At 31.3% G+C, this 22,023-nt stretch overlaps 1 protein-coding gene across 1 annotated transcript; it reads left to right on the forward strand.

The window, feature by feature from the left end:
• The first annotated feature begins 1,895 nt into the window (after window positions 1-1,895).
• LOC128155695 (COMM domain-containing protein 5-like) lies at window positions 1,896-19,215 on the forward strand. The gene is made up of 7 exons (XM_052817530.1): window positions 1,896-2,216; window positions 3,406-3,566; window positions 4,152-4,180; window positions 4,614-4,664; window positions 8,903-8,998; window positions 11,985-12,060; window positions 18,932-19,215. The coding sequence occupies exons 1-7, from the start codon at window positions 2,069-2,071 to the stop codon at window positions 19,031-19,033; spliced, it is 663 nt and encodes a 220-aa protein (XP_052673490.1). The 5' UTR covers window positions 1,896-2,068; the 3' UTR covers window positions 19,034-19,215.
• Window positions 19,216-22,023: the final 2,808 nt, after the last annotated feature.

Consider the following 22,023-nt stretch of genomic DNA (forward strand, 5'->3'; position numbering starts at 1 on the left):
AAAAAGTAACATAAAGGTGGCAAGAACCCAGATGTCTCGCCTAAGAATCCGGAAAACTCCATTAGCTAAGTATAGTAAACATTGAAAAGATATTCTATGACATTTTTATCGCTGACTCTTTTCCAATTTCGCTACACACGACAAACCAAATAAGAATGTTCAAACAAGCATCAGTCAGACTGTGCCTTTAATCCCAAATAAAGCCCCCGATGCAATAACTTGATCAAACAACAGTCAATTTGGCAACCAACACCTAGTTTCGACAGAGTTAATGCATGGAAATGCAGCTATGTGTGTGAAATAAAGGTGAAAAATGAGGAATTGAGAGTATGTTTGCATCAATAACATATTGATGAAAAGGTGCACGCTGGTGCACTGAAATCGCCCGGCAAAAAATTTATTCAGAAAAACAGTGTTTAAAAGATAACAGATGGGAGGGACGGATATCCGTCATTTAAAAAAAAATCCAATCGAACATATTTACGAAACTGGCTTAATGTTGTTTGAGTAGTAAATATGGGCACACGCTGAGAACAATTACTAGTAGTTAATCGCTGTGACCATTTAAGGCATAAGCGTCGGAACCGGGAGGGCTGGGGGGGGGGGGGGGGGGGTGGGGCTTAAAAAATTTTGGTAGGTAAGAATTATTTATGGAACAATAGGTATACTACCCATCCCCCCCCCCCCCCCCCCCCCAAAGATTAGGATTTTCATGATTTTGGGAATTCGTTTTTTTTGTGTGCTTTCAAGATTTCTGAGGATTAGTTTAACCCCCCCCCCCCCCCCCCCCCCCAGTTTCAATTTGCTTCCGACGCCACTGTAAGGTGCCTCACTACACCTTGAAATAGTTTCTCAAATCAGCAGAAAATTACTTGATTATGATAGAAAGCATGATGGATAAGAAGTGTATATGTCAAATAGGCGAAAAAATGTGCAATTTTAGATAAAAATGATATTTTCAAAAATTTCATTCAGTAAACATGAACAAATAAAAGCGCCAGGTGGATTCGAAATCAAGACCTGCGGTTCACAAGCCAGATACTTTAACCACTGAGCTATGATGATATACATCTTAATCGATTGATACAAACAGTTTAACAAAACATTTAAATCGCCATCTTGTGACGTAGTGTCTCAAAAAGTATAAGTCTAGGTGTAGTGAAGTACCTTAATATTGTTCAATAAATCTAATAAAATTGTTCAGAATAGTATCCGTAATTTCACACGAAATACATGTTTCTACCTTGAATTATTTTCCAGCCACGTGTTATCAAGGTTACATTTTCTTTAAGAAGGGGACTGATAGATAAAGAATAATGTTACATGTCCGTTCTAAGCAGAATTGTATTCAGGCACAGATGAAGGATTTGGGCGAGGAAGCTATGTTATTGTTTCCTGGGGGATGGGTGTCTACTGCGTAAGGTATATTTACTGACGACTCTTACCAAGTATGAATTGCATGAATATGGTACTTCCAAGTGGGGTCCGCCCCCCTTTTTTTAAAGATCTACAAATGGTACCATATTTGTAATTATGATGTGACGAATGTAATAATTATAGTATTAATATATTTGTAACATTATCTATCGGTAAGCATTTTCTTATATCTGATTAATGAAACATTTTCATATTTTCTATGGTATGGGCGCTAATCGAATTAATAATTTATATAGAAATAATTTTTTTGTTATAAATACGATATGTGATATAATATATAATATGTGATACAATTACTGTTCCAGATATCGTGATATGCAGAAAAACACACATTTACCTATTATTTTACATTTGAAAATAAGGGTGGGATAATTTTTGTTCCATATTTTGCGTTCAAGTATACTATTCCGAGCACATGTAAAATATCTGCGAAAATAAATCGTACGACTTACCTTACTACCCAATTTGTTTACTTCCGGTACAGGAGGCAGCTGACCAGGACTCCTTTTTAGCAGTGACTTTCCGTTGCAAAACATTGTGTCTGCATATTTTTCTATTGACTTTGTCCATGCTTTTATCACAGCAATTTCAAATATGGTAGACTGAGTTGGCAGCAATCAAGCAAGTGAGAATGTCAATTATACAAGTGACCGGTTCAGGTGGGAGTGTCCACTCGGATAGGACCCCTTTTTTCGGAGGTCGAGTGCCACCAGAGATCAGCATCCTCATCAAACCATTGTCAAAATGTGACAAACAAACAGTCGGGAAAATTTTGCAATGCAAGTGTTTTATTTGAATATTTTTCAAGTCGATTAAATGAACAACACATCATTCAATATACAGGTCCAGTACAATCTCCAGATTTAGCTTGAATAAGCTAAATAGCTTTATTAAGCAATTCAAAATAGCTTGATAAAGCTATTTATGTGCAGTTTTTGAAGAAAATATTTATTTTAAGAAATGAACAAAAAATCGCAATTAACTTGCTACTCATATTTGCACAACTGACCATAATAAACTTGACCACAATTAAAGATAGTTTTAACACTGCCGCTTTTAAACACTTATAAGCAAAAAATATATTTCCATTGTTTGGGTAACTGTTTACCATTTTGTGTGTAATGAGGCATGGATAAGTATGATTTCTTCTCATTGTGATAAACTAATACCAATCAATTATCATGATTATCTTGTTTACCATAACTGACCTCCTTTATATTTCATTCAAGAAGTAACTGTGTGGTCATGAATCAGTTGCCCGAAACTTTTAGTGCAAAGTCTCTTAAGGAGACGCAAATTGATGAGTAATCTTTACATGCACTGTTCACAGAACGGTTCAAAGTTAAAAACTATCACTGAACTAAAGTGCAATTTTTTATACATACTGATAAAATTACAAATTTAAGAAAAATGTTTGACAAAATAGCTAAATGAAGCTAATCTGAATAGCTTAATAAAGCTATTTAGCTTATTCAAGCTATATAGCTAAATCTGGAGATTGTACTGGACCTGATATAAAGCTTTCATCTAACTCTAAGATCAGTAAGGAGAGAAATCTAATTGATTCTTTTTTTAAAAATTCTTTTGATGCAAAGCATATCAATAATATATAAAATACATTTCTTTTGTATTAAGTAGTTATGTCAGTGTAAGCATGTGTTAGTAAAATTAGTCGGATTAAGTTTGTCCATGTATGGTACCAGTTTCATCACTCTGGGATAATATTGTTCAAAAAGACTTACCTCTTCACAAAGACATCCTAGCCCAAATCTAAGATTTAATTGAATTCCTATTTTTATCATTATCTGTTCTAGTAAGCAGTTACTGTTCACCTTATGTCACAGATAAGGCGTCATCAATAAAGTTTTTAAACAAGTTTTAATCTAGTGTTCAATCACAAAAACTGACATATACATGTTTATAGATGTTTTTAAAATATAACTCTTTAAATATCGGGGTAATTTTCAGTGATTGTATCATCCATGGAAGGCAAACCAGTGAGTCCTGAACAATTTAAAAAAATTAGCAGTGAAACTCTGACTGAGGATACTCTCACTGTCATATACTCGGGATTATTCTCCCTGCTGAGACGTGCAATTAGACTACCCCTTACATCTCTAAAACCAGAGGTAAGAACCCAGATAGGTGAGTTTTCATAAGGGAGGAAAACCACATATATTTTGTTAATGCTGTTAAGTTGTTAGTAACATCATCTGAAGCTTCAACTGTGGATAACATTTGCAGAAAAGTTATGATATAACTAAATTGAAATAATTTAGAAGTTTGATGCCAAATGTCTAAATTTGGCCTAAAAATATGTTATTTTTTTAAGTGGTCAATGTTTTCATAAATATTCTTCCACTTTTATTGTAGCATTTGCTCAACAGAAGAAAAATAATTTGTATGTAGTTTAATGTGCTGTAACTTTAAAACTGCAAAGAATCAAAACTATAATGACTGCCCACTTAATTAGTCTAATAAACTGAAACATGTACATGAGATATTCAATTGTTTGATATTTTTACATATGATTCAAATATGACGGTCTTTTAAAAATTTTATCCCATAAAACCTAATGTGTGTCTGATAACAAAAGTTTGTTCAATAACTTGTAATTCTTCATACAGTTATGAAACTATTTAGAATTGTTTTAAAATTACATAAATTAAAATTTTATTTTCATTCATTTACATCTCCATTTCTTTTAATTGCAGATGTTCAAAGAGGATATGAATGAACTTCAGTAAGTCCTATTTTATAAAACCAAAATTGGCAATTAAGATTGAATCATTCATGTTAAAAATAATGTTTATATTTATGATATTGGAAATACTTAAAGCATGGTCAGGTTTTGTCATAATCCTTGCAGCTTAATTCATCAGTTATATTAACAATATTAAAGGCATATGGTTCAGATTTCAGATATTGATTCTCTCTCTCTCTCTCTCTCTCTCTCTCTCTCTCTCTCTCTCTCTCTCTCTCTCTCTCTCTCAGCACAAAGGTACCATAATAACTTTAATGGTAAAGATAGCTTTGATTCATCTTGTGAAATGTAGATCAGTGAGAATAATTCATGTATATGCACATATTGACAAAGTTACGCATGCACTATCCCACGCATGTTACCACAAGCTTGCTTGAAAATAGTGAGAGCTCTTTCTTCTTTTTATTTTCAGAATACCAGCTGAATTCCAAGAAGATATAGCAAGTGTTGTATTTGGAGCAAGGTAGGATAACTCCTTAAACAAGATTTGAGGTTTATTCCCCTTGCATCAATACATACATGATCGTTTATATTAAGATCTTATATATAAGATATCACAGATGATCTACTGTTTGGCTGTTGGTCACACTTAAACTAATTAAGTTTTTTGGGCATTGAAATATCAATATTCAAAAATTTAAAATAAATATTTTAATCAAATTGAAAGTCTTGCACCTTTAGTAGTATAGAAAATGAAAGGGATGTCTTTTCTTTTCACACCTGACCAGTTAACTGTAATTATTAATGACAAACCAACTCATAATCCTTAAAACACAAGCAACCAAAAGTATTATACATGTATATGCTTAAGGAGAGGATGGCTGCTGAGTAGAACATATCTGTAGGAGCTAGCATATTATTAATACTTATAAATGGTGTGATGCAGGTACATGTATAATTATAGACCAATCCACACTTTACATAAAGTGGATAGAGCTGTTTCCATTTATGGGGTCAACCCAAAGGTCTGAAGAAAAAACCCAACTCTCCCCTTCTTTGTGCTACCAAATATTTGGGCATCCTGTGATGTCATTTCTTTGAAATTGATGTAACATATTCCTTTGATGTACGGGTCTTATCCCAAGGCAATCAAAATACTTGATAGAAATGGATTTATAATGTCCAATGACAAAAACCTCTTAACTACAAAGGCTACTAATATATAAATAGTGCCTGTTTGGGAGGGTAACAGTTGAAATTGACACCCCGAGAAAACCATTGTCAACCTCCGCTTCGCGTCGGTTGACAATGGTTTTCGAGGGGTGTCAATTTCAACTGTTATCCTCCCAAACAGGCACTATTTATTTTGTTATACTGAATGTCTTTTTTAAAATTTTTAAGAAAATTTTACTGCTTTTATATAGGAATAACGTGAATTCTACAGCGAACCGTACGCGCATAACTTTCGCGCATGTAACATTTTTTAATGTTACCCGTTGCCAAGTGCGTTGCTAACGCTGAGGGTAATAGTAAATATTATTAACTGCGTCTTAACCAATCAGATTTCAGTATTTAACATGAAAGTATAACAAAATATGATATGCATATATATTGAAGCTTTTAATTAGTAGGAATGTTAATGATTAGCCAGTAAAATGAGCACCCAATGGAAGGTCTGGGTATTGAAATACAAAGACTAGTATTTGAGTAAATAGGAACAAGTAAAACCATGTCGACTAAGTATTTCGTTTACTGTGGAATCATTAGAATTCGTGGTGGCTCAATTTTCGTGGTATTCGTGGGTAGCTCTCGCCTGCGAATTTAAATCCTCAATGAAAAGTAATTATAAAAGGTTTGGTTTACCTACTGAAACTGAAAACTGACTCATCCACAACAGATTAGATCCTCACGAACAAGCAAAAAACCCACAATCCACGAAAATTGGCCCCCACGAAATTAAATGATTCCACAGTATGTGGTTGCAGGTTTTTTGTTCTGTATTACATTTCCATTATTAATGCTTAAGGTGGGTAGCGGGTTTAAAATTTTGCGCCCTCTGCGCAGGGTATTGCGCGTTACTGTCGTAAAACGCAAATGTAAAGTAAAATGTTCAAATATACAGGTTATCATGTAACGTTTTTATGTTAAAAAAATGACTTATCAAAAAATTATATTTAGTGTAAAGAATCGTTAGAATAATGTCAGAAGTATTTTAATCATCTCGCCGCTTCTTCAAAATCGACGTTATTGTTGTCGGAATCAACGTCTTACGATGACGTCAGTTGATACTCTGACGTAACAATTGACAAAAATAAACGTCGTGCACTTTCTATTGCAGCGTCAATAATTAAAATCAAAACTATAATTTGCAAAATAAAAACATATACGCGATCCTTCTACGTTCTGTGTGAGTGGAAAGGTATTTTTTTTCTACTACAAAAAAATTGAATTTGATTTGTAAACATCTTTTTTTTTTATACATTTTTATATGTAAAATGGCTGGCACAGCACGTTTATAGAATAAAACTATGAGGGCGGATAGCATTAAAACCATCCGTTCAATTTCGTTTTAATTTGGCAAAAAGTTTACTTATATGATAACCTTTCATCGCTGAAAATTAAAAGAAAATCGTATGTTTGTAATTTTTTAAATATGAAATTGAAAATGGAAACTTTCATTTTCCTATATAATCCTATATAGAATGTCGATGATGAATCGGACATTCGACCAAAATTTGAGCGCGGCAAACAGATAAACTATCCGGTCAATTTACTTTACATTTTGCACATAGTTTTCTCATAAGTTGGCATTTCACTGTAAAAAAATTAAAGGAAATCGTATGTTTGAAACATTCTCCCCCGAGACTCCTTAACTGAAGTATATCTAATTTTTCCATTGTCAAGTTAGAAGTGAGAAACAGAGCTCATATTTCTTTGTAATGTTAGTAAACCTGTCACGATCTTTGTTTTTATAACAAGGGGTTTGTGAGTTACTGGGTATGTATCTCAATTTTGATTTCAGCTGATGTATTGTACCATTTGAAATTCTAGTATCTTAGTTAGGCATTGTAAAATGGAAAAATAAATCATGATCATGTCATTTTAACCTTATACATTGTACATGTATTTAGAATCTTGGTTCAATGCCACTGCAAACCCGTAATTCAAAGGTACTCTGTGGGTAAAGTATGACATAAGACACCACAGAGTGGGGCCCTAACAAGCAATAAAGTTGTTTATAAAACTGGCAGGTCTGTGACATTATCAAATAAGCTGGCAATATCCTATGTGTTTACAAAAGCTGTTTAATATTACAGTATTAACAATGATTAAGCAAAAAAAATACAGACGTTGTTATGAAATATATAACCTTTCCCATTTATTGATGTAAATTATACACTTTTGTCAGCTATATATTGCATTCCTTTATTAAATAGTTTTCATAACATGTTATGAATATGATTTATGTAAGGTACAATAATAATAATTTAAATTAACTGTAACAATTTTCAAAAACAAAAACACTTTTATTATTCTCTTGTAATGCAACTTAAGTTACCCAGTTACTGAAAGAACAAGTACTGCATCTTTATTTGTTTTTTTTTTTGTCCAGGGTTTAAAGTGTTTATGAATACACACAGAGAGTGGAGTACCAATTGCAATCTTTAACAAAATGTATTAATAGAAGTCTGAAACCTTTATGGCTTGAGAGAAATTGTATTGACAGAAACTCGTAGGATAAAAACTAACTGACCATGCGGCCATAAAAATGAATTTGAACTTTTCCTTTTTTCACACATAATTATTATTTTGAATTCACCAAATAAAAAACAAAACTCTTTAATTTATGAAGGTACATTGTAACAACTTCATAACAAAACAAAGATCATGCTATGAGAACATGCTAAATATATTTTTTAAGAGCAAATGTGATTGGTGAGATTTTCTTTACAAAAGTGTGAAGGAGCAAATTTGAATGCAACTTGAATGCAAGGCTTGCCAAGGGTTATAGACAATAGAGAAATTGGTAAATAAAGAAACCAAAAACCTTTGATCTGGAAAAGCTATTGTGTGTTTATACATCAAGTAAACATTCTACAAGTGGTGCATATCCTGTGTGGGAGTAATGCAAAAAAGTACTAAAGCTACAAACTTGATAAAGGACTGCAAATAATGTAGTATGCAAAATGAATGAAAACAAATTTCTTATGGAGATTTATAATGGAAAATGTTTATATCTTTTTTCCATTCGGAAATGCTCATACAATTTTTCAACGTTGTCATTTGGGTACTTTTCAAATTGTTTGCAATGCAAAATCCTGTAGACTTTCTATTTTGGTTGTGTACTCGAGACCTGAAGCAGTAGAGGGGCATTTCAAAACAGAAATATTGGACTTTTGTTATTCTAGTGGATAAATGATACTTTGGGTACAAAGGTATTTATAGATGGCTATTTCAAGTTATTGAGCAAAAAGCAGTGGAAGCAGAAACTTTGGACAGGGTATAGGTTGCATTGTGACATAAATATAATAAACATGTGCTTTTGGGCTTCAAGTTGTTAACTTTGTATACAGAAATGATGGGGCACTCTACAAAAATTTTATTTTATGATTTTATTAAAGTGAACATCAATGAATTTGGTCATAAGTTATTGAAGTTGAGATTTTAGGTTATTTTGTAAAATGCTGCCTGTGACTGTTTAAAGATAAACATGTGGTGTTCAAACCAGAATAACAGTAGTCTTCTTTATTCTTCTTTCAGGAGACCTCGTATTGAAAATGAGATCTTAGACAGTCGACCCCGATTACCAAAGCTGGATCAACTAAAATGGAGAGTTGATGTTGCCATATCTACCAGGTAAAAAGTAATGAATGTGTAAACCTACAACTCAATGCATTGTATGCTCTTAAATGATGTTTATCTGTATAAATCTGTATAAATGCAAGTATTCTTTTAAGTTTTCCAGCAATTAATTTAAATTTTGATTTAATGATGAAAATACATTCTCTTGTAGTGTTTTGGGTTTAAGAACATTGTAACAAAAACTACTTTATAGGACCTCTACTAATTTATCAAGGGGCTAATGAACCCATTTTTTAAAGGGCCAGGACCATCAATTAAACATTAAATGCTTTCTTTGATGATTCGTACAGGATATGAAGCCATATGAAGGTGGCAACATTGCAGAAAAAATATATAACCTCCGTTAACTTGGGTTATGTATTTTTTCTGCAATGATCGCTACCTTCTTAACCCGCATGAATCATAAAAGAAATTATCTAATTGTTTATATTTACATCTTTCTTTTGATAAATTAATAAATTGGTTGTAAAAAGCAAGTAAAATTCACTAAATACTGTTAATGTACATCAGTACGTTAGCTTAAAGAAACAACCAATATTTGTCTACAATGGAAATTTGAGTCTGACATCATCATGATTATTTCATGCAGACCATGATTTTTCTGTAGGTTTTGACTAACCGATAAGCAGGCCATGTAGATTTCAATCCTGTTAGTTTCGAAAGAGCTATGAATTAACAGTAAGGCTACACCAATTTGTTTTCTTGGTAGCCAGATTCGTACGCATGTGTCTATGGGCTTTCAAAAAGTAATATTAAAAAATAAATCCTGCACCCGGAAATTTTCATTCCATTTCTTGCTACATATTTTGGTTCTTTTATTTTGTTATGATACAAATTCAAAGTCAATTGAACTCATTTTCGTAGGTAAAAAATATTTGTTCTCAAATAAATGCGTAAATTTCACGAATGAATGCCTAAGTTTTGAAATAAATGTGTAACCTTTGGAAGAAACGTGTAACTTTCGCAAATAAACTTCTCCTACAGTTTTCAAGATAGGAAGTTGTTGTTTTGCAGATCAATTGTACATAAATCATAGTTCTGCATATTACCTCAATTTTAATTTTTGGTAGTTTTTGAAAAAATACCAGCTTTTCTTGCAGAATATAGCAAATAGGGTACCCCTATTGTACGGATTACTCCTCCTACAGTTTTCAAGATAGCAAGTTGTTGTTTTGCAGATCAATTGTACATATATCAGAGCTGTTCATAGTACTTGGATTTTGGTTTTTGATAGTTTTAAAAATAAATACCAGCTGTTGAATTTAGTCATTTTTACACAGACTATTACATTTCTCTGGATGGGTTGTGTTTATCGATTCAGGGTTGACAAATGGATTATGAATACTGTTCACACAAAAAAAAACCCAGGTTCGCTGTCACATTGACAGCTTTTCTCTTGTTTAATTTTAAATGATTAAATTGCCCTCTCACCCCAATATTTTTTCGCCTAGACTCCGAAGACCAAGAAATCAAATTTGTGTGGCCTAAGTTTCTGTTAGAAATAATCATACTTGGTAGATACAAATATGAAATTGTGAAATTAGCGAACATTTTGAGGATATGGAGAAAAATATAAGAGGATTTATTATAGAATAAATTCAAAGATAAATTAGTAATGTTAATGTACCCTGGCATTTTGTTCATGCAGTTAATTCCTCTTGATTATTTTACATTTCACAGATAACTAGCTAGTTGTTTCATTATTTCTAGTTATTCAATGTTATAAAGAGGACGTGAACCTTGACTTTTTCATTTAATAGTTAATAATTGTCTAGAGGCGAGAGAGTGGCGTGTTTGTCATAACCAGTGCACTGAGTGCCTCCTTGAGGGACTATAATTATTTTCCCCATACTTTTGAATGTATTCTTTCTTTCAGTGAGATGTGGTCATGGTTTCAAGAACACATGAACAATTGGACGTAATTTAATATTCTTAAGACAAAAAAACTTCGAAAATTTTCTCTGGAATAAAAAAGGTCATTAATCAGGATTTAAACTTTCATTAAAAGAATTTTACTAAATATGGATATGTGCCTGGGTATTCTAATAAAGGTGCCCACTAATTAAATATATCAAATTTCTTGTCTTTTATAATTCAGATGCATGTCATTAACAAAGAATACTGAAACAGAAAAAGTTTTGTATTAAAATTTAATGCCAAAGACATTATGAAGACATAACCTCTCACTAATGATATTTACTACAAATGAAATATGTGACTCTTAGGTATCTATTTATTGATGCATTCTATGTTTTGAGTTAGATTGAGACATCTTATTACATGAAGTACATGGATGTACAATATTTCATGTGTGTTACATAAAACACGACACTGAAAGTGCAGATGTGCCAATGTGTCTGATTAAGCTTGTGCTGAATATGCAAAATAAGTCTTATTTAACTGTCTTGTGACAAAACCGTCGGGACAATCACATGATCTGTCATATACTAAGTTTTGATTTACACATGTAAGTCACAACCAAATTACAAAATGAGATTTTGGATATATTTTACGTTCACATGCACTAGCCAGAATGGCCTTCAAGTGCAAATATCAAATTGTTAGTGTTTGCATGTCTCACCAAAGTACATACCTGGACTGCATTTACAAAAGAACTTACGACAAAGTCGTAAATGTTTTCAGTCTCATAGAATGGTCTTTTTTTTTTATACTAAAACCATTTATTTACAACTATTTTATTTTCCATAATAAATTTTACAGCCATTCGAATAAAGCATTGATTAGTTAGGGATTAGTTAGGGATTAATTAGCATTCATTTATTTTGTCGTACTAAGTCGTAAGTTCCTTTCTGGTAGTAATCATGACTGGTCCATAAAGTGACCTGTTCAAATGCTGCTAGAAGAGAAAATTTCTTTGGTTTGAGCATTAATTGAACAAATTAATTCTAGCTTTAAGACATTTTATTTGTGTATGATTATCTTCTTGCTATTGACATATCATACTGTACCTTTCTTTCAGTGTTTTGAATAGAGTTTTAGAACCTACGATATTGATGGAAATGAAGCTTAGCAATGGAAAGATACACTCATTTGAGGTAAAATTTTAAGCATTAGTTTTCTTTCTGTAAGGGGGTATGGTTTGTAGGTTTTGAGGGATTTGTCATTTGGTATTCAAATATGTGTTCTTCAAACCTTTATATAAAAGATATAAGCCGAAAACTGTCAATTTTGTTATGTAGAGAAAGAACTGATCAAGGCCCAAAGGGCCAAGATTAATACCTTCTTTCACTTTTAATATGACCAACAGAATCTTTGATAAAATAAAATGATTACTTATGCTAAGCCAACCAAAACAAAAAATGCATTGACAGTCTTGGATGCAGAAATTTTTCAAGGGTTCGGAGGAAGTTTAAGGTCAAGGTTTAAATTTATGAATTATTTATAGAAAGAATGTTGTTCAGATGATCCAGAATTAACTTTTAGTTATATTAAGATTGTGGGTTCTACACAGTGCAGTAACATTTGTCTTAATCTACATTCTGATCAAATGTGATGTGAATTGGGGTTACAGATTATTAATATGATCAAGTAGATGAATTTTGATTCTTGATTCTGAAAAATGGAGTAGATTCTCTGCTGTATCTTGCTAACTGTGTCATTCTCAAGGTGTTAAACATTAAATTTGTTTCTTTATTGGCAAATATAATGTCTTTATTCTTGTTTTCAACTTACATGTAGCCATCCATAAGTATTATAATGAGTTTTTACTTACTGTCTTTTTACAAACCTGCTTTTCTATCCATTGTTTTTAAGAATCATGGACACATACCGCTACATGTAACTTATTGGATTGTTTTTTAATTTAATCTTGTATAAAGACCAAATAGAACAAAGGATTAAAAACAAAAATGTTTTAAGGAGGCTGGGTGGCTAACAAATTAACCATCAGATCTTCCTTAAATTATTTAAGATATAAACAGCAAGTTCAAAAGTTCACAGGGATGTGAACTTGGTTGGTCACATGATCAAACCTTAAGCCCCAAAGGCCGGGTTTTTCAGAAGATTTGATCACGTACCAACCAAGTTTATAACTTATATTTACATTTGAAAAAGGCAAGTTGTTCAAAATTGTTAAAATTAGATTTCATTGTTTAATCGAAGCGATTAGTGCATGCTATGATCAATGTGACCTAATGAAAAAGTTCATACAGAATTGAACTTTTTCAATATTCTTTAGGTCGGTTCATAAAAGAAAACATACACGTATTTGCAAATGTTAATATTTAGGTTAAAACTTTAAAGAAAAACAAAATCCAAATATTTGAGCATTTCCCTTTCTTTATACAGAGATCTTCTTATTAATATTTAGGAGATAAAATATAAAACATGCAAAAATGGCCTTAACTATTGTTTATTTTGTGTATACTTTATTAGGAGGATCCCAGAGTTCCCAAATATTAATTAAAACATTCATTAATATCCTTTAAATAAATCAATAAATAAATCAATAAATAATTGTACTGCATTATTTGTTAAAAGATATAATGAAAGGGAGGGACTACTTCATTAATGGACAAATGAGAATAACCATGAGAGCGCTAAATGGGGCAAGGGTTCTAGATAGTGATAATATGCAGGTGAACAATTACCTTAAAGTGTTCGGTGTATAACGACCACATTTTGTACCTAATTCCTAATCATGATATCATTTTGAAGGTGTTATCAAATAAAAATACTCTACCAAAGGAATTTTCAAAATTTTGATTATGGTCCAACCAATTACACCTTGAATTTTGCATTGAAGTCTATGGGCAACATAAGTTTTAATATTAAGATGTTGTAAAAAGTAATTTATAATTTGTAAAACTCTTTTGGTTAATACATGCATAAACTGTCTCTTTATTAATATATGAAATAAAATTAATCATTTAACGCAGATATTTTAACGAAATTAAAACTTTCTTTTTTTCATCCAGGGGAGATAACTCTTTAAAAAATCTTAAGGTGCAAAATGACCAGCTCCTTATATGTTGTCTGTCATGTGAATTTGATTCTTTTCACTTTCATAGTTATATAGTAAAACATATTTAACTAGTTTAAAATGATTCAGAATTGTTCAATATCCCTTCATTATACATTGAATACCTTAATTCAATTCTGTTATGCAATTTCAAGTATTCCAATTATAAATTTGACATTGAGCACTTAATAATTTTTTATCGTCTGTTATTTACTTTCTGCATGATATATGATAACAGTCTAGTATATTTTTATCAAAATTGGACATTTTCATGTAGGCTTTTTTCCAGGAAACATTAAGAACAGCCACTTGTGCAAGAATAAACAGTATAAAAGTCAAACATGTTAACTCTATCCGTTTTCTCAGAAGTCTACCATTTTTTAAGTTAATTCTAACTCTGTCTCTCACCTATAGCTTTTATTTGATATTCTATTACTTAAATCAATACCTGGTTTTGGGGTTTTTTTGGTGTTTTTTTTTTATAGATATCCATTTTTTGAAGCCAATGTGGTCAGAAAATCTTAATTGTTGGGGTTGAAATAAGCACATGATTTGCAATTGGGGAGGGGGGGGGGGGGGGCTTTGGTAAATAAATAAAGTTGTTTAAATCCAAGACTACAGTATCAATTGGATTGTTTGTTTTTTTTAGACAAATTGACTTTTATCATTGATGTATACAATTAGCCCTTTTTACCACTCAGTGACATTAAGAATGCCTCTTACACAACAACTGTGGCAGATGTGTTATACACTGGTAGAAATTACCTGTTTTTCAGACTATCATATAATGATAAGCCACACACATTGGTAAACAAGACAGCGTTATATGTTAAATAACATCTAGCAAACTGTATAGAAAAAGTTATGTAAAAAAAAAAAAAGATTGATGATTAATTATTATTGATCCGACTTGGTCTTATGAAACCTTTACCTGTATCAAAATATTCAGTTTTGTAACAAATAAAAACTATTTACAGGACTGTATTAAAAATACCGGTACTACAAAATACTTACTGTACATAATATTATGTATATGTTTTAATCAATCTGATAAATAAATTTATTTATCAGATTTTATTTGAAAACAAGACAAAGGAAATGGTAAACATGATGTTTTGAAATATACATTGGACCAGATTTCATTTCTAAAAAAAAATTTCATTCTACATTGTTATGATTATTGATCATTGTAATTTACAAAATTTGTTCCAAAATTAGATTTTATCAAAAAAGACCCCTTTCACTTGACTCAGATATTCTGTCAATGGCAATGATGTGCCCATGTAGTCAAATCAGTTATTTTGTTTTTAACTGTCTTTATATCTCATGAAACAAGCTACAGAGGGTGTACGTATAATTGTATTTGAATGGTCTGTCAGTCCGTCAATGAGTCATGCATTCAATCAGTCAGTCAGTGAATCAGTTAGTCATGTATCTAATCAGTCATTTTATAACTCAATCGATTGAAACTGAACAATTAAATAATCACTGTTAATTGCCGGTTTGTTAAATTGCCAAGAGGATACCTGTTCTTTGTAAATTTAATATCATTTTAAGTAAAGTATAGTCAAAAACTTGCTATCATTGCTATGTATGATATAAGTTTCAAAATAAATCTTAAGACCTCTGGGATGTGGGTTCTCTCAGAGAACTGCATCTTCGCTGGCCAAGTGTTTTTGGTCTACTTCGCTCCCCATTTGTGAGGAAAGGTGTGGATCAGAAACCCTTGATTTGGGAAGATGAGAGAACTCCCTGGGAATGAGTTCTCGAAGAGAACCTGTATTTTAACATATGGGTAGACATCTACTGGGTAGCACTTCTCCAGGGTACAACTTCTGATACCATAATGATGACATTTTGTGATGCTTGTATTTATTTCAACAAGTACGCTGTGTATGGCTGCCAAAATGAAAAAAAATATATAAAAAAGATCTCCATATTATTAGTTAGAATTTGTCAACGTTGGTTGAAATTTCTTTATAATTTTAGGCAGTGTTTCATAGGTTTGTGATTGGCCATGAATGCTGAGGTAGAGAGGTTGTTGTCTAAGTATTGCCTTGATGATATAATTTTAGGTATTCATGAAATCAATTGAAACTATCATGTGTCAAAAGCAATTCAACACAAATATAGATTGTCCTCTTCTTTTAGGCATTGTATCTCGTTATAGAATACAACAATTACATACGTACTAAGATACACTTCTTAAAATAGATGTTTTTTCCTTATTATAATTCATTGTATAAAGTTATTACCAGATGACATTTACATTTGATGACTTCCTTCACTGAACCAATTGAATCATAACTCAGCAAAGAAGATGGGGGAACAAGATAGTGAAAATGCCCATTTGGTTTTGTCGTAAAAAAACAATTTCAAATTATTTTTTTGCCAACCAAATATACTAGATGATGTAATATTACAAATTTACAAAAGCACAATTTCTAACTATATTCAGTTTTGAATATTTTAACAAACGATAAGAAATAAAAAATGAATTCTTAAGTTTTGGTGGTATCGAACCCACAACCTAAAAACCCTATAGCTCTATAATGTTACCTAAAGTCTGGTGCTTTAGCCAGTGAGCCATTTCAGTCACAACAAACTTCATTGTTCAATGCTAAATGCACCTTCAACCACGAATTTACGGACTTGTACAGCAAAACTCGTTTATAACGAATTTCAAGGGACCATAGAAAAAACTTCGTTATAGCCGTAATTCGCTATACGTTTATAACGAATTCGTAAAATATATTATAGCGAATTCGTTATAAAATAATTAAGGGTTTTTACGGCTAACAGTTTTCTAAACTATCGTAAGTTATAAAATTATATTACCGTCATTTAAAAAAATGTAATTATAACCATTTCATTTCAATTTTTTTAAAAATTCCGTATACTATTTGAATTTTAGTATTTTATATATGCATCTTAAAATTGCATGTTTCTTCACTGAAATTTGAAATGGAAAAAATTCGTTATAAAAATGATAAAATACGTTAAAATTTTGCCAGCGGGGGTCTTCAAATTACTTCGTTATAGCCGTAAATTCGTTATAGCCGTGTTCGTTATATACATCAATTTTCTATAGGTTTATATAAGAAATTTGCCGGGACATGAATAATAATTCGTTATAGCTGTAAATTCGCTATATCCGTGTTCGTTATATTCGAGTTTTGCTGTAGTATTTCTCTAAAAGGTTCAATTGTTGGGATACAAAATGACATTTTTAAAGTATATGGGTCTATTCTCCACAATTTTGTTGATTGAAATCGGTTTGATTTCCTTTAAACCTTATATAGACTATGACAAAAATATGGATTCCAGACCCACTCTATAAAAGAAAAGGCATTGAAGGTTTAAAAATGACACTATTTGGAGGTTTTGACACGCATACGCCAGTTTAAATCAACCTATTCTAAATATTCAACATATTTAAAGGTTATAAATCGATGTTATGGTAAATATACATTGTTTTCAATAACTTAGAAAGAAATTATGAGATTTCTCCAAATTTTAATTTTACAGTATCTTATCTATCCCCATATAGGCAGTTTACTTGCCTTATTCATCCATCTTCTTCTGTAATTTACCTATAACCCCCATGCATCCTCTGACGTGTCTCTTTACAGACAAATCATGAAATGTTTATTATTTTTTCATAAATACCAATACTTGTATAAGATTTACTAAAGAATGATTCTTTATATCACATCATGTTAGAAAATGAGATAGCTAGGTGCATGGAGCTGAAGAATTTGCACTGACAGTAATCCCCTAGGTGGGATTATGACAATTTGATTATAAAATGGTTGTGTAAGCTTTTACATAATGTTCCAATTTATTAAATATTGTCCATGAACACTGCAGAATATTCAGTGAATTTATCCAGAACCCATATTTGACATCAAAGAGAAAGAATATAAATGTATATACATGTATATATATCTCACAGATATAGGTATAATTAATATTACCGGTATATGTTTAAACTTTTACACAATCTTGAAGGGCAAACGGGGTCATGTACTACATTTTAGCTTTAGTTAGTGCTATTTATACCCATTTCTGATAAAAGGGCCTAGAAGAAAGTACATTTTACTCTTTGCATGGTTCATGATATTTGGTAACAGATATGTAACAGATTTGGAACAAGTTTATGAAACAATCAAATTTTAAAACTTGTTACAGCTAGTTTATTATCATTTGAAGTACAGATAGATGAATTATAATCATATTTTTCATATACTTTTAAAAGAAGCAATATTAAAACATTTTTACATTTAAAAAGGTTAAATGGTAATAACAATTCATATATTTCAAAAGAGGCATGTGGTAAAAAACTGATTGAAGAAATATAAGAGTTCAGGCAGAGTTCTCCGTAGAAAAGTGTAAAGGTTCAGATGTCCATCTTAATGATTGGAGTAAGCATATAGGCCTATATAACCAAGTTTATATAATGATATGAGTTGGAATGTGTCCCTCACCTTGGCTTGCATTTATTTATGTAACTTGAGCAATGAACACTTACAAATTCAAATTTTTTTAGCTGTCTTGCCAGATTGTACAGGTACTATGAAAGAAAGCAACACAGGTAGACAGATTGCCTAAAGATGATGAGTAATTAACACAATTAATATTATGAACTGTACTCTTATGCAGTTATACAATATAGTGGTGAATCAGTGCAAGGTGATCAAATGCTTAAAATTTTTCATTATGATGCCTGGAAAAGTTGAAAGAAATATTCTAACTTGGGGCAGTTTACGCTTATAAACTGCAAAATGGTTTATATTTAAAAAATAAAATGCTTTCTTTGGTGTTTCAAGCAGGATATGACAGTAGAAAAAATACTTAACCCAGCTGTGTTATTGTTCAGTAGGGTTTTGGGTCACATATTTGACATGTGTCCTACTTTAAAACTAATGTTTTATTTTTATTTTAAGGTTCCCGTGTCACAATTTCACCAGCTGAGGTATAATGTGGCTTATGTTCTGAAAGAAATGGAAGATTTGGAGAAAAAGAGCATTCTCAAAATTCAGGATTGACAGTCATTAAAAAATGAAAGATAACTCATATGATTTTTGTGATTATATCAACTGCAGTCTAATTGAAACAGATACCACTGGGGATGCTCTGTACCTATTATTATTAACACTGAAGAATTCCATTTCCTGGTATATTTGTGCTGTATTTTGAGATTTCATAGAAATAAAATTGATTAATTATTTGTTGAATTTTTTTTTTTACATATTGATGAATCATGCATGTCAACAAAAAACAGGTATTGTAATTTTAAAAAAAATTGTTCTGCATTTAAGAATAGGGGTTCATCAGGCAGATTACCCGGTTTTTCAAAATTCAGATGTTTTATGGCATTCTCTCAAGATGAATATACTTAATAAATAAGAAATTATTCCAAGAATACTGGTAGTTGAGGCTTTAGAAATGAGCTCATATAAAAAGTTTTCAGAGTTGTTTTTTTGAATTTTAAAAATATCTGTCACAGAAGTATGTGGTTGGAAATATATTGGCATGTGTGTTTGTATCCAATCCCATTTTACATTTTGAGATGTTTCCTGAGTTAAACCTGCACATGTAAATCAGAAGTCTACTCTCTTTTGTACACTGTTTTACAAATGTACAAGAAGTCTGTCTCTTTGCAGAATTTTAGTTCTGTAAACCAAGCAAAGGACTGGATGCGAAGTTGTAGTTTAAGAAATATTTTATTCAAAAATATACATATAAGTATATATAAATGAATCTGGATTGAACAGCAGGCAAAAATAGCCTAAATTAGTTCTCTCCATCAAACCTGACTCTCTAATAATAATTAGGTATAACAAATTAACCGTCCCCTTTTTGCCCTACATAATAGTATTTAGAAGAGCTAATTTGTAGTTTGATATATAAAAATAATGAAAAAATAAAATAAAATCGCATGATCGAGACATGGATTTAAAACGGAAGGGCGATAATTGACATCATATATTAAGCAAAGTAAGAGCTTACTCCCGTACAATGATAAGCTATATTAAATTTAATAATTATTGTGTCTACAGTAGTTACAACCCTATCCCCTTTTTGAAAGGAGAGAGAGAGAGAGTACAATTTACCTGTAACAATGTGGCTGTAATACAGAGTGTGAAAAAATAACAATATTTAGAGCCAGTTTGCCTAATAAATTCATTTTAAATAGTTAAATGTAAAAAGAAGTTGGTTGACAATGACCATGTGTTGTATTCGTTGAAACTGAACTTATATTTTTTTTTAGAGTATATTAATGAACAAAATATAGGTTTTAAAATATTTATGTTATTAAACTTTCCTTTAACAGAATAAACATTACACAAAAGTATTCAATTACTGCTCATATATATACATTAACAGTATTTATTTGATTTATACATTAGATTTTTTGTTGTTGATATATAATGTACATTTTACTCCCTAGAAAGCATATGTTGTAGTTTTGCACACGCACAAAAAAAAAATGGTAGTTTTTATGACGGAAGGAAATAAATCAAACGACAGGAAGGGACATTTAGGAAAGACAACAGATATAGTGATTTATGTTCCAAACATTAAATTATAGCTTTCTATGAATAATCATGAATTATAATTGAAATTTCTCAGAAATACATTTTTTTTATAAAAAAAAATATTTTGGATATCGCTTTCTTAATGTCGTTTGCATTAACTCTCTCTCTCTCTCTCTCTCTCTCTCTCTCTCTCTCTCAAATTATATATTTTTCACACTTGTTAGACCATTATTTATACACTGAACTGACTACAATTTCTTCCGACCGTTTTTCACGATCTTTACAATGAGCACACGCGGCGGGTGCGACCGGTCGGCAGGGGATGCTCACTCCTCCCTGATCTCATCTCTATCTTTTTAGGGGTTTGTACTGCTCTGCTTTTATTTTCTATTTCGCTTTATGGATTTTTGAGATGGTTGACAGTTTGTTATTGTCATTTTTCATTCATTCACCACCTGACACCATCTTTTTCTCCAATTGCGCATGTTAAGCTTATTACACGGTTTAGCAAATAAATCTATATATAGATGAAACCAGGTGCTCTTTATTAATTCTAATAAAAAAAAAATTACCATCTGTTACATATGCATTATGAAAGTAAGAAAAAAAGAGTGTTTTTCTTTATGCGTTTCAAAATTTGCGTTCGCTCTTGCTCACATTAGTCCGAAATATCTTACCCCCCCCCTTTTTTTTAAAAACAATTTTGATATTTTATTTTCTTGAGGATAAAATATCAAAAACGTTATTGAAAAGACATGAAAATGTCATATTTCGGACTAGCTCACATGCGCTTGATTCTGTAATAAATTAAAAATTCTTCTTACGGTATAATAAAACATTTTCACATGTATCATTATAGGGCATGCTTTCATTTGATTAATAACTTCTTTCTGCGTAAATAGCGTCAAAACTGAAAAGCTAAAAAATATCACAGGTAACGATAGGTGAAACAAGGCTCTTATCTGTTGAATAAGGTGTATATTTTTGGTGTGGTATATGATCCCCATGCATGCGTAATATTAGCATTGTTTTAGCTCAGAGAATTGGGTTTTTTAAAGTTTGATATTAATTTTTTGCATCCTGCCCGAGACTAGGAAATATTGGCTTTTCCTGCAGGCCAGCAATGTTTGGATGTTGTTAATGCAGCTTCATGTAATAATTAAACAATAAAAGCTTTAATCTTTGGTGATTCATGCGGGATATGAAGTTGGCGACATTGCAGAAAAAATACATAACCTTTCTCAGTTTTCGAAAATTCATTATCAAAATTAAAAACTATAGATGTACCTAGATATGTAAAATTGTTAACAATGTCTAAGTTTTGGTGTTTGAAAATCTATTTTTAATCGTTTCTGACCTTACCACCCATTCGAAAAATCACGATTTTGGATTTAAAGCAACAGTTATCGAAAGTTTCCTACCATACACATCTAGAAGATTTCGCAATCCTACAAACAATTCAGAGAAGAGAACTTAATTTTTATATAAACTATAAT

The sequence above is a fragment of the Crassostrea angulata genome, chromosome 7 (genome assembly GCF_025612915.1).
Source record: "Crassostrea angulata isolate pt1a10 chromosome 7, ASM2561291v2, whole genome shotgun sequence".
Taxonomy (NCBI): domain Eukaryota; kingdom Metazoa; phylum Mollusca; class Bivalvia; order Ostreida; family Ostreidae; genus Magallana; species Magallana angulata.